General features: G+C 35.8%; 1 protein-coding gene across 7 annotated transcripts in view; it reads right to left on the reverse strand.

Annotated features, from left to right (window-relative positions):
* The window catches only part of MAP3K7 (mitogen-activated protein kinase kinase kinase 7), a 48,615-nt gene that overhangs the window by 32,052 nt on the left and 3,980 nt on the right, over positions 1-12,583 (reverse strand). For all 7 annotated transcript variants that reach the window (XM_071445912.1, XM_071445882.1, XM_071445881.1 and 4 more), the window contains exons 2-5: positions 4,643-4,753; positions 2,966-3,031; positions 2,017-2,062; positions 1,215-1,353 (exon numbers count right to left, since the gene is read on the reverse strand). In XM_071445912.1, coding sequence (XP_071302013.1) covers positions 1,215-1,353; positions 2,017-2,062; positions 2,966-3,031; positions 4,643-4,753 — 362 coding nt within the window. The remainder of the gene's footprint in view (positions 1-1,214; positions 1,354-2,016; positions 2,063-2,965; positions 3,032-4,642; positions 4,754-12,583) is intronic.

Consider the following 12,583-nt stretch of genomic DNA (forward strand, 5'->3'; position numbering starts at 1 on the left):
AGATCTTAAATAAATATCTTTAGCCATAGTAAACGACTAAGCATATACTGACAAAAGTAGACTTTCAGATGCCAGGGGCTGAAAACCAACAAATGCTGTAACAATTTTACCAAAAGAAGAACAATCAAGACTCCCACAAATGTCAATCAATGTAGCTATTTATTTAAATGGAAGCACTTGAAGCTACATGTGAACTCTCTAAATCAAAACTGGGGAATACAAGAAAGGACTAAAGATTTAAATTGTGGCTTCATGTTATAATTTTATCTGGTAATAACTGCAGATTACCACCAAAAAGGGATGATTCTGCTGATCCTCAAATATCTGTTTCTATCTAATCTGTGGAGCCAGATCTCAAGCTGTAAAATGAGCTGGATAACAAACTGACTGGGTAGGAAACTATTAAATTTTGTTTTGGTGGAAAGTGATGGGAGCTTCTGGCAGGGGTAGTGGAACGAGCAGAAGGAGGGGATAAAGGAGGATGGCCATGTAGCAAAAGAGCTCTAATGCAACAGATTAAATATGACATTAGAACCAATCAACCCCACCACAATGTTCTCTTATTGAACAACACAACCATTCCAAAACAGGAAGATTTTAAATGCCTCTGATTAGAAGCCCTATTCCTAATAAAATCCTCTTCCATGATGGATACCTGTAGGGGGAGAGAATATAAGAAAATAAAAGATAGTGTAGAAAGTAATCTTACCCCTAAGGAGTTGCAGCTGGGCCAATTATCAAAGATTAGGAACAGGCCTGACTTTAACAGGCCACAGCTGTAACCAATGAGAAGAAGAGTGCTATAAAAGAGTGGGTTGGGGTGCTGAGAGGGGAACTGGAGTCAGTTGGATACTTTGTGAAGAAGAAAGAATCAGTGCTCAGAGGAACAGCCCATGAAAAAACACCAAGAAGGTGTGAAACTTTTGTGATAAGGAGACAACAGTATGGAACCCCTGCAATAAGATGACAACAGGTACCCTGCAAGAGCAGGGTATTTTTCCAGTTGAACAGAGAGTAACTGAATACAGTTAGTTTTCTGTATCATAAATCTTCATTCTACAACTGAAGCTTCATATGCACAGCTTTCATTTAGAATACAGTACATCTAAAAGTTAGTACCAATTAAAGGTATTTCTTTTAAATGCAATAAAACTATTGTAAATGATCTTAAATACCAATTGTAAGAAAATATGAAAAATGAACTCTAAACCTACTTTGGTGGTTTCAGGTCTCTGTGAATTAGAGCCTTTGGTTTCATACTATGGAGATATGCCACTCCTTGGGAACATTGTAAACACCAACTCATGGCATGTGCAGCAGTATAATGAGGCAGAGGTTCAGCACCATGCAGCACTGCAAAACAAAGGCACAAACTAAAAAGAACTTTATTGTATATTACAACAGATACAATGGAGTTAACAAAATACCAGTCAGAAAGCTCTATGGAATCTAAGTAATCACCAACACCTCATTACTGAACCAAAAATACCTTTCTGCAGACTGTTAAAATAACAGAAATGTCAAAATATTTCCCACTTTTTTAGTACATTTTCCATAATAATTTATGTTAGAATTCAATGTGAGAAGTGTTGCTTGTTCTCAGCTATTCCTGGTAAAGTCTATGTTAAACAAATGCCCAGGGAATTTACAAATTAAGGAAGAATGTTTTCAGATGTTCCACTGGCAAGCCTTACATTACTTGTATAAAATATAAGAAACTGCTATCAAGAACAAACCAGCGAACTGAAAAGAGGTTTTAAAACATACACTCCTTTCTCCTTAAAATTATTTTAAGAATTTCAAAGAACCATATAATAGTTGGGAGAGATCTCTGGAAGTCCACCAAGCAGGTAAAGCAGGCCACCTCCAGCCGTTTGCCCTGGACTGCATTCAGGTGGCTTCTCAATAGCTCCAAGAATGGTCTCTATTGAATTTCATTTTTATGAAACAACTTGTAGTTTACATGTTTGCCCTAATACCAGCACTTTAACTCCAGGAAGCTGAAATGATACTCACCATTGTATAGAGAACCTCCTTCAGCATACTCCATAACAAGACACACCTTTGGGGGGAAGGGGACAAAAAATAGGCATATTTTCAATGCAGAGGCAGAAAACAGCTTTTGTAAACTGAAAGGGAAGTTCTTTGAGAGCAACTGAAAAGCCCCCATAACCAAGCTAATGGAAAATACATAGTCAGTTTGAAATGTATGTATTTGCATGTAAGAAAAATCAGTTTTACACTTAGTTCTCACTGGAAGTTAGAAAATATAAGAATGACCTCCCTCCTCCTCAGACTTAAAAAGCAAATACTGTTTTCCAACTGCAATTCATTGTCCTTTACTTTATTCCTTTAGTGGCTTACAAAAAAAAATTGTTCAATACTATACCAGAAGAATTTCACTAGTACAAAGAAAGAAAAGGGATGCAGCATTATTTTAAGCAATTGAATAGTCCATACAAGAATTAGCTAAGGATACATCTGTCCTGTCACAGTACCCTCTCTTCTGCTTAGAGAATTTGTGAGACTGTTTGCAGCTGTGGCAGAAAGCAGGTAAATCCTGAAAATTACATGTATGAAAATAGGAGCTGATTTACAAGACACAGTCATGTCTTGATACTGCATTTTTTTTGTATTGATTTGCAATTAATAGGATTGTAGATATGAATGTAATTATATTATGTAATACACTAAACACCATTTTTTCAAACTGAACTATAACTGGTGATGAGAAACAGATTTGGGGTGTTCTTGAAAGAATTTATTTTTTTATAGCATTAGAAAGGAAAAACAAATACCTGAAAATATCAACCAACCTACATATCTGTGTATTTCCTTATTATGGTTAAAACAGGAAAAATATATAAAAGATACATTTTTAATATAAAATACATGTTCTGTGCATTGATGCTTGCATATGTTAAGCTAGTTACCTTTTGTCATACTGACATAAGCTATAACTTACTGGGTTTAGGCAGGCTCCATATAACTTGACAATATTGGGATGGTTTACCCGTGACAGCTGTCGAAGCTGCAATACAAATCACAGAGCTTCAAACCACAGGAAAAAAAGGCTAATGCTTTATTTTCATAGCTATAAATAATACACCACAACAGCAAGTACAGTTTTCTATGTCTGCATAACTCCAGATGGTGACTTCACAAATTACAAGATTTATGTCGGTCTTTGCATTTTAATTTATGTAGTCAGGTTTGTGTCAGGTTTGGACCTGTATTTTAAAAGGAAGTTTCATGAAATTATATTTAAAGAAAGTATTTTTGTCAGGCTATAGTAAAGTCACTCAAGACACAAGCACTGTGCAACTATGATGTCTATAGATTTGGTGCTCTTCCTGAAGCCTTCAATTTTGGGACTACATAAAAATTGTCCAATTAGATTAAAAAAATCAGAATATTACTGTCTGTTTTATAGAGGACAAAAGTTCTAAAGTCCCCAAGCCCACAACCCCATAAAATAATTTAATATTAGGATGACATAGTTCTAAGAACCTATTACTGTTTGTACTGACAACTGCATTATTTTGCATTATTTTTTTACTAGTACACAGTAGAAGCAAGCAAAAAGGAATTTTTTTTTCCCTGTACACAGACTGCTGAAGTATTTTATGCTGTCTTTGGAGCAAATGCTATTTTTTCTATATATTTTAGATCTTCTCCTTAAGAAGATCTAAAAATCAGAATGAAATATTTCCATTGATGCTTGCACTGAGCAGGGTTTCCCGAATAGAAGTAATTACTGAAGCATTTCTGGGATTATCTACTCAGATCTCTTTTGAACACAAAAATCCCAGGAGACTGATCGTATTTACTCAGCATTAAAACAGACTCAAATTAATAACCTTAAAAACTTTCCATCATAATGAACAACATATAAATATTTACAGAAAAGCCTACTACAAACATGTTTTTTCAGCCCTTTAGTGTGTCACATTTTATTAGAGTTAGTTCTAAATTTAAGCTTTATTTTTAACATGTTTTATGTATCCTGAACATTTTAAGCTATACCTGAATAAATACTAAGCAGCATGTCACAATATATGTAATTTAAATTATGCTTTTGAGTCTAGAAAATATTATGTATCTTGGGAAGTTTATCAGTATACTTGAACTACTCAAGACATTTTTAAATAAGCAGACATTGAATGAAAACAGTGTTCTCTTTAAGGTAGCAATGTACTTGCATAGAAGAAAAAAAAGTTATCAAATTATTAGAACCGCTGAAAAAACTCAGAAACAGTTTCAAAATATCAACCTGATTGTACTGGAGAACCTATGCTGTGGCCCCTGGAAGTGTTAATCAGCTTCAAGGCTTTGGTGGGTATTCCAGCAGCACCTTGACTTCACACTGGGACAGAATCTAAAAACTGTTATTTCCCTACTTGTGTGCCCTTGTCTCTCCCGCACTCTTGCTTTTCAGCTTTTATGAGAAGCAAACTAAAGGAGCTGCAATGTGCTTTGAGAGGTCTCCTGTTCTGCAAGACAAGGGTCCAGACCTGAACTGGGTACTGCAGGCAGCATTTCTCTTGTGATAAAGACATAGCTTTTAGTACACTGAGTGCACCCATGAATTTCAGGAAACAAGCTCTACCAAACCTTATATTTTCCATCAAACATACTGTACCTCTACAATGAAGGCTTTTCTTTCAGATTCACTTTCTATCTGTTTAATGGCTACATCTTTAGCTCGCCATTTTGCCTTGCAGACCACACCAAAGGCTCCTCTTCCAACAACCTAGAACAAAATATAAAACATTGGAGTTAAAATTTAAAACAGTTTCATCCACTGTGCAGGACTTCACAAAGAGAAAAGAAATTTAATTTAGAAAACTGAAGATACACAGGCTCGAGTTTTGTAGTAGGAATTGAATACTATGCCATTAAAGCATAACTAGTCTTAGCTAAGCTTGCTCATGAGATCATTTAGGCAAAAATTGGAAAACACACATACAAAAAATTTTATTACTAATGTGCGGTGACAGTATCTCAGAAAAGTATAATCTCAATTATTTAGAACAAGATTTGCTCAGAAGAAAATTAGAGGAATGAGACCTTTTATTTTTTTCTTTTCAGGTTTGACCCCTGAAATGACACCTATCTGCTGTATTTGTTTATTCTTGCTAAAAAACAGGAATTAAGACTTCTGAAACTTAAATGCATACACAACTGCACAGGACCATGATGAAACTGGGACAAGATGTTCCATGTGCTAAAAGTTATCAGTTCATTTTCTCATAGATGACTCAAGAGTGTGATAGCAGTAAATTATCCTGCAAGTCCTCCAAAAAAGTGTCTATGAACTAAATTATCCCTATTTCTGTTGAAGTCTGCTTTCTAGCTTATTTGGAATTAACATTGCCTAAAACTATGGAAAAAAACAACCCCAGACAAGAGTCATAACTCTTCACTGTAACTTTGCAAAAGCAGTAGTAGCTGCTTCTGCATACTATAGTGTTCAAGTAATCCTTAACCTCTGCTGTGAAGGAGCTCCAACACCACCATTATTTAGAGCAGCTCTTTGAAACCAAGCATAGAAATAAAAGCAGGATAGAAAGAAGGTCACTTTCAGTTACTGGTGAATTACACACGATGTTTAATTAAAAATCCACTTCTTTTAATTGTTCCTCAGAGGAAAAATGGCAACATACCGGAATAATGATAAAACATGTATGTGAGATGTAAAATTGAAATGAAGCTGTTGCCAAAACAGTGACTGCAGCCACTACAGGAAAGCACAGACAAGTGTGTTGTTATTCATATGCTGAAAAGAAAATGATGAGGAGGAGGAAACCTAGGGCACACACAGGCACAGAAAGAAAAGGAGCTCCTCCAAATCCAAAAATGCAGGGCAGGCAGGATGAGAAGTAGAAGAGAGGAGGAGAAACAAGGGGCTGACTACCATTTATGTAATCCTTGGGTTAGGTTCTTACTATGTGCTTCCCAAATAAATAAATAGTGAAACTGATTTCCCCTGGGAATGGGATGGTAAGAGATGCATAACTCAAGACCTGCTAAACTGTCATGATGGATATGAGAAAGTCTGCAATCAAGGCTCCAGTTTGAAGAGATGAAAAATATAAATTAAAAAAACCCATCAAGATCTTGCATTGAGAAAGATAAAAAAAGGGAAATTATGCTTAATATTTCTTAGAAGTTTCATGTGGATAGAAGAGACAGATGCCCCTGACAGCCATGGTGATCAATGGCACTTTCTTCTTCTGGTTTCCTTATTACTGTAAGAAATATTTTTCTCTTTTACATTACAGCATGCACTTAGCCTTCCAGGAGTTCCTGCCATCTCCTGTTTACTTTCCACAGCAGTGGTTCACAGACAGAGTCTGTGATAAGACATCACAGGAGATGCACAGAACATGCCCAATTCTGCTCTGTTTAAGAACAAAACCTGTTGATTGTAACCTCATCCCCCAGCCAAAGTGCCTTGCACTTTGTGTTGCCTTCTTACATCTTGTCCTGATGTAACACACTCTAACTATTTTCTTGCATTCCACACGTGAGGTTGGAAACACCACGCCATGAATGATAGATGAGCAGCCTACAAAAATAGTACATATAAACAAATTGGAAACAATGAGTCACTGGAAGACATAAAAGTCCTGAACAGTCTTCCTTGTTATCTCCTTTTCTCTCAGACCATGTTTTGAATAAAATTGCTCGCTTTCTAGGGGCTGGCAGGCTCCCCACCTTCACAAAAATTGTTGATTACAAAGCCCCTACCCATCTTGTACAGCACATGACCAGACCTACCGAATAAGGAAAATCTCATCAGTCAGTGTGTTGCTGTAAGTCTGCATTTCACAGAAATGGTGATTAGTGAGTACATAAGTGCAAGCACCAGGGAAATACTAAGGACAGCTAATGAGAGAAGGATGCCACAGAGCAGCTTGTGAAGGATGAAGCGTATTGGCAGAAGCAATACAGTTAGTTCCACATCTGCTGCTCCCCTACACTGAAGAAATCCAAACAGGGTTACCCAAGTGAGTGGGAAGAACACTCCCTTTCACTTAGGGAAAAGGAGATGGACATAAAATTAATTCTCCTAGGTGGATACAATTGGTTTTATGGTTCAAGTCTCTGTGAGACACCTTTTAGAAGGTTCCTTTTCTTAATATACCTTTTCTCACATGCTTTCAGAGTTTTCAACTACAACTCTGTTACATTTAATGCAATGACAGAAACAAAAAGAGTGATTGAAAGCAGTGCATATATGTTAAAAGATTGGTCTAAAAATTTAATGAAGCAATTTGACTTTTTTTTTCCACTCAGCCTGGATTACCTACAACAGTTTGTGATAGGTCAGGCTTACTTTTTTTCTGGCTAGTTGTATCTTTCCCTGCTGAAAAGCCTTGTGTATGTCCATATAAACAAATACACTATATGCATTATGTATATTATTTTAATATTATCAATATGCAATATATACTACATATATTTTTATACATTTTATTTATATTTATTTTTCAGATGTATAACAAAAAAAATAAAGTCCATGTATCTCTTCTATTTAATTCCACATGGTAAATTCAGCTCATAAGTCAATATAAACGCATACTACTTCCCTGCAAAAAATTCATGACTATTTGCATGTTTCATCCTGAGAACTGGTACATGTACTTCCAATTAATAAACTAAAGAAATCATTATTTTTTAATGCTGTTGTATTTTTAGATAATATTTCTAATAACTGAAGAAACTCACAGAAACAAGTATACTGCCCCATGTAGTGTTTTACATTGAGCCATGAATGTCACAATATTTGGGTTTTAGTTGAAAAGTGGAATAAATTCCAAGAATTAGATGTTCTTTAAGAAGTCCCACTGATGACTGGAAAAAAATAATAATAAAAAATAAAATCAGTGTTGTGCACCAAGAGTTTACCAGGCAATCTAAACCTTAATTATGTAATAGAAAGCTGTGAGACCACCAAGTATGTAAATTTTATTATTGGTGAAAATAGTTTGATAAATGATTATGCAGTCAAGGTTTCATAACAATTTATCAGTGACTTGGTGCCTGTTTAGGCAGAAGGTTAAACTTGAGAAGAGGACATGGATGCAGTGAATATTTACCTAGGATACAGGGAAAACAGAAGAGCTGATCCTCCATTAAAGCAGCTCAGGCTCTTGGATGGCACATGAAAGGAGCAACCATCAGAAACAATGACAGATCCAGTACAAATTGGTTTCCCATATGTGAAAACTCAGTGTGTTTTTCCTACTTAATCTGGAAAAAGTATATTACTCATAGCAAAAAACCCTTTATAATCGACAGAATGCAGCTTGTGGTGGAGTCCATTTACATATAATTTTCTTCCCTTAAATTTATTCTTTAAAGGAGTAAGTCTTAGATATTGTCAGAACAGTTTAAACACTATGTAGTTTCCTTCAGCACCTCGTGCTGGAACTAAGTAACTTAATATCACAGGAGGGAGGCACTGCCTGAACTTTAGTTTCTTCATGCTCATTCCTTTTTGTCCCCTGCTGCTGGTGCCACACCATATGCTTGGGCAACAGCGCATATTTGGAATTATATGAAGCACAGTTAATGGAATTATTGACACAACAAATCAATAAACAGCAGTTGATCTGTAGCACTGTGTTTATTTGGAAAATGATCTAAAAATAAACACATTCTTTTAGTAAAAGATTCTGTTTCTTTAAATATCTTCTAGGAGAAAAAAGGAAGATACAGGGTAGATGAGACATTTAGAAATAGAGTAAGAACAAGTCTGCTTCTACCTTTATCACAGAAGAGAATTAAGTTTGTCAAAAACCACTTTGTACATGACACAAAACCATTTTAAACTGGAAGTAATACTTAAAGAGGTTCAAAGATTGAAAAGTGTATTAAAATTTATTCTTCTACCTGTAAAATACATACCAGTAAGAAGTTACATTTTACTGCGTGACAAAGTGACATGGTGAAGGACAGTGCCACTTGCATGTTTTCCAGATAATGTATTTAGAGTCTTATTTAAAGAATATGAACCATACAAGAACCCTGGAACAAGCATTACCTCTGTCTCTGTGTACAAATAGTATCAAATGCTGTACATAAACAAAGATACATGATACTGACTTGTAAGTATGTAGACTATACTGACTGGTAAGTTATGTAGACTAGAAATCATGCAGGAAATAGAGACTGCAGATATGCTAAGAGCTTAAGGATGTATTTTGTCCTAAGGGATGTGACCAAAAATTTCCCCTCCCCCAGTAAAACAAGAAAAATGCATCTCTATTCAGATGCACCGTAATTCCCTAACAAATGTCAAAACTTTGGAAGAATTAATTTCAACTTTGCATTAACTCCACAAGTCTTCTATGAACTCAAAAACATAAAAATGCAAAGATTTTCTCTTTATCCATAAAGTTTCCATGTAAGGTAGTTCTGCATGCTGGATACCTAGTACTTTTATTTCTAAAAAAAAACTTGCTGGATATATAAGACACCAATAAAATATAATAGCTCCCTGGTTAGCAGACATAGTATTCTTTAGAGAACTGACTTCATAATTTGCAGTATCTACTGTATGACTGCTCATTTACGATTTTGGAAAGCAGAACAAGCAGTTACAAAAACCCAAAACCAGAAACCAAACAAAACCTGTGCTTCGAAAATGACAACAGGCTTTAAGTTATCTTTAATATCTATATTGCTTTGTTTACCGGTACATTTGCTAATGAAATGGGATGTATGCAAACTGAATGTTTGGATCTCTCAAGCTCCAGATACTACTTGAGAGAGTGGAAAAAACTGTTCTATTATGTGTTCTAAAAAACACAAAAAGATTTTTTAACATTTTAAAATTCAGTTGCTTTTTTTAACATTTTTAAAATGTTAAAATCATTAACATTTAAATCAAATTCAGTTGTTTTTTTAACATTTTAAAATTCAGTTGCTTCTACTCTCTCTGTCTACCAGAGCTCCAGCAGTACTAATAAAGTATACCAATATTTTCAGTTTTTCACATATGTGAAATGTATGGCACACGCAGCGTAAATTTTAAAAAAGTGCCAAAAGAAGCCATGAACAACAGTTTAGAGCTTCTAAAATTATATTCCTACACTTTCTATCATTCATTCAACCAGCATCAAATTCCAGCTTTGGTTCCTCTGCGTGTGCTATGCTTTATTAAGTAGGTTGAAGCAAATCAGCCCCGTGCCATAAATGACTGTGGCCAATACCCTGGCAGCACTTTTAGGAAGGAGTTCAGATCTATCTGCCAATTCTTACAGCTATGTTCTTTGACTGGTTAAGTTTATTTGTACTAGTGTCAGCACAACTCTAAATGTTGCTTTTCCTTTCTGGGATTCATACAGCAATGAAGAAACCTCCAAATCCTCTCCACTCCCCCACCCCCAAAACCTCTGGAAGAAATCCTACTAATTTGAAGTAAACTAAGTAATTTAGTTTAGATTTAGTTTCCAAGTTTGAACTTAGAAGTTATGCAAAACACTGTAGAAAAAAATATTTCTTCCTGAAAGAAACTGGTTATTAAAATCAACTTAGATTCTTAATATAGGCAAGTTCTGCTTGACAAACTCATAGAGTTGGTCCTTATCTAGGGTTTAATCTCTGCTGTATAACACTGTACAGTTTTCATTCAGTGGCTGGTCTATCTGAATTTAGTTCTGTTTTAAGAACTAATTCTCTTTTCAGCTTCTTTAGAACACGTTTATGAAGAATCAAAGTATCATCATACATGTTCCTAAAATTATAGAATCATAGAATGGTTTGGGTTGGAAGGGACCTCAAACACCATTTAGTTCCAATTCCTCATCATGGGCAGGGACACCTTCCACTAGACCAGGTTGCTCAGAACTCCATCCAGCCTGCTCTTGAAAACTATGCTTCCAGAAATTCTTCCTTTGCTCGGAACATGCAACCAACCCCTCCCTCCATTTTGATATAGCTCAAGTCATTCCAAAAAATGCATGCATCTCAAAGATAACAGTTTATCAGGTTATACTTTCATAATGAAAAGCTTTTATGCACTGATAGGATTTTATACATCTGTCTTGAGAACTGAACTCATTTTAATTAATGACAATTTAAAAACATTAACAAACAACTTTCTAATGCTCTAGTATGAATCAATTTGTTCTGTTAGAGCAGCTCAGAGAGTGAATTACTGTTTTAGAAACAAGATGTTGGATAATCTTGTATGTAGGGTGCAGGACTCTAACACGAGCTCTCTGGGCTGGCACTGTCTAAAATTACTGGTCTTTGGAAAAAAACCAAACCAGAAAACAAACAAGTATTCTGCAACTAGTAAAATACTGGTAACAATCTACTGGGTGGAACAAATAAGGGACATGTGAAACTTGCTCTGTTGGTTCACTTTTTTTCTTTTTTTCTTATTATTATCTCATAAATATGGATCTTGCTTTCATCACTGGAACAGGAAGATCTGTGAGGTTTCTTTCCCATGTATTCTTTATGAAGTAAAGTATGAGTCTCTTTTACAGGATACAAACTGATTCACTGAAAGTATCTGCATGTGTAGAAATGAGTGTAAAGTGTCACATTAAGAGTTTAACTAGCTAATTAGCTATCTTCTAACTCACTAGTAAATTTCATCCACGTGGAATAGGTGTTGCATAACTTCTGCTATAAATTCATACTCCAGCTGACATTCCAGCTATTTTCTTATACAAATTAATGAAGAAAATCTTCTATTGATGTAACTAAACTACATTTAAGTAGTTATTGGAATTAATCCAGAAATGTACTTAGAATAAAATCAGAGAAAATACTGGCATATGTTTTCACCATGTACTTATTTTTTGCCTTTGTTTTTGAATACCCAGCTTTGCACTTTGATGTATAACTGAAAAAGGCTGAGAAATTTGACTGAGTTCAAATGGATTTCTAACTACCACCCTTGGTTCTTGAGAACCAATCCTTCTGTACTCATGTCAGATATCCAATAATGCTGTTAAGATCTCAAATCACATCTGGTTCTTCTCCGAATTTCTTCCAATTTTTCAGATTGGTATTCTACAAGTGGGGATGATCCCCCAGGACACAGAAACAATGAAGGTAGTAACAGCTCCATGTTCAACAGCAGCTCACACAAATCTGCTTTACCTTGTAATGGACATAATCAGACACTGCATTGTAGTAAATCCCATGGACCTGGCTAAGGCCCCATGCAGAATCTGAACAATAGGAATGCTGAGAAAGCAAAAGAAATTCCTGTCTCCCTGACCTCCGCCCCATAGCCTATCTCTGTAACCCTATAAGGCTATGTTACTTTAACCCTTACTATTGGTCAAATCTGGATTCCCCTAAACCCTTACCATTGGTTAAGTCTGGATTCTCTCCAACCCTATAAAAAGGCCATACTGTAGCCCATTTGGGAGAAGAGCTGTTCCTGGACCCTTCGCAGACTTCCCCAATAAAGCCATCTCTGTGGAACCCCAGGACGCCTCCTTCTCCTCTCTCTGCCGTCTGCTGCAGCCTCAGCCCAGGGCACCCCTACCTAGCAAGCAGAGCTGAAATCCTAAGAGCTTGCAATCACTATAGAGCTGATAATCACCAT

The sequence above is a fragment of the Agelaius tricolor genome, unplaced genomic scaffold, assembly GCF_023055355.1.
Source record: "Agelaius tricolor isolate 1412-34295 unplaced genomic scaffold, bAgeTri1.0.p SCAF_1, whole genome shotgun sequence".
NCBI classification, from domain to species: Eukaryota; Metazoa; Chordata; class Aves; order Passeriformes; family Icteridae; genus Agelaius; species Agelaius tricolor.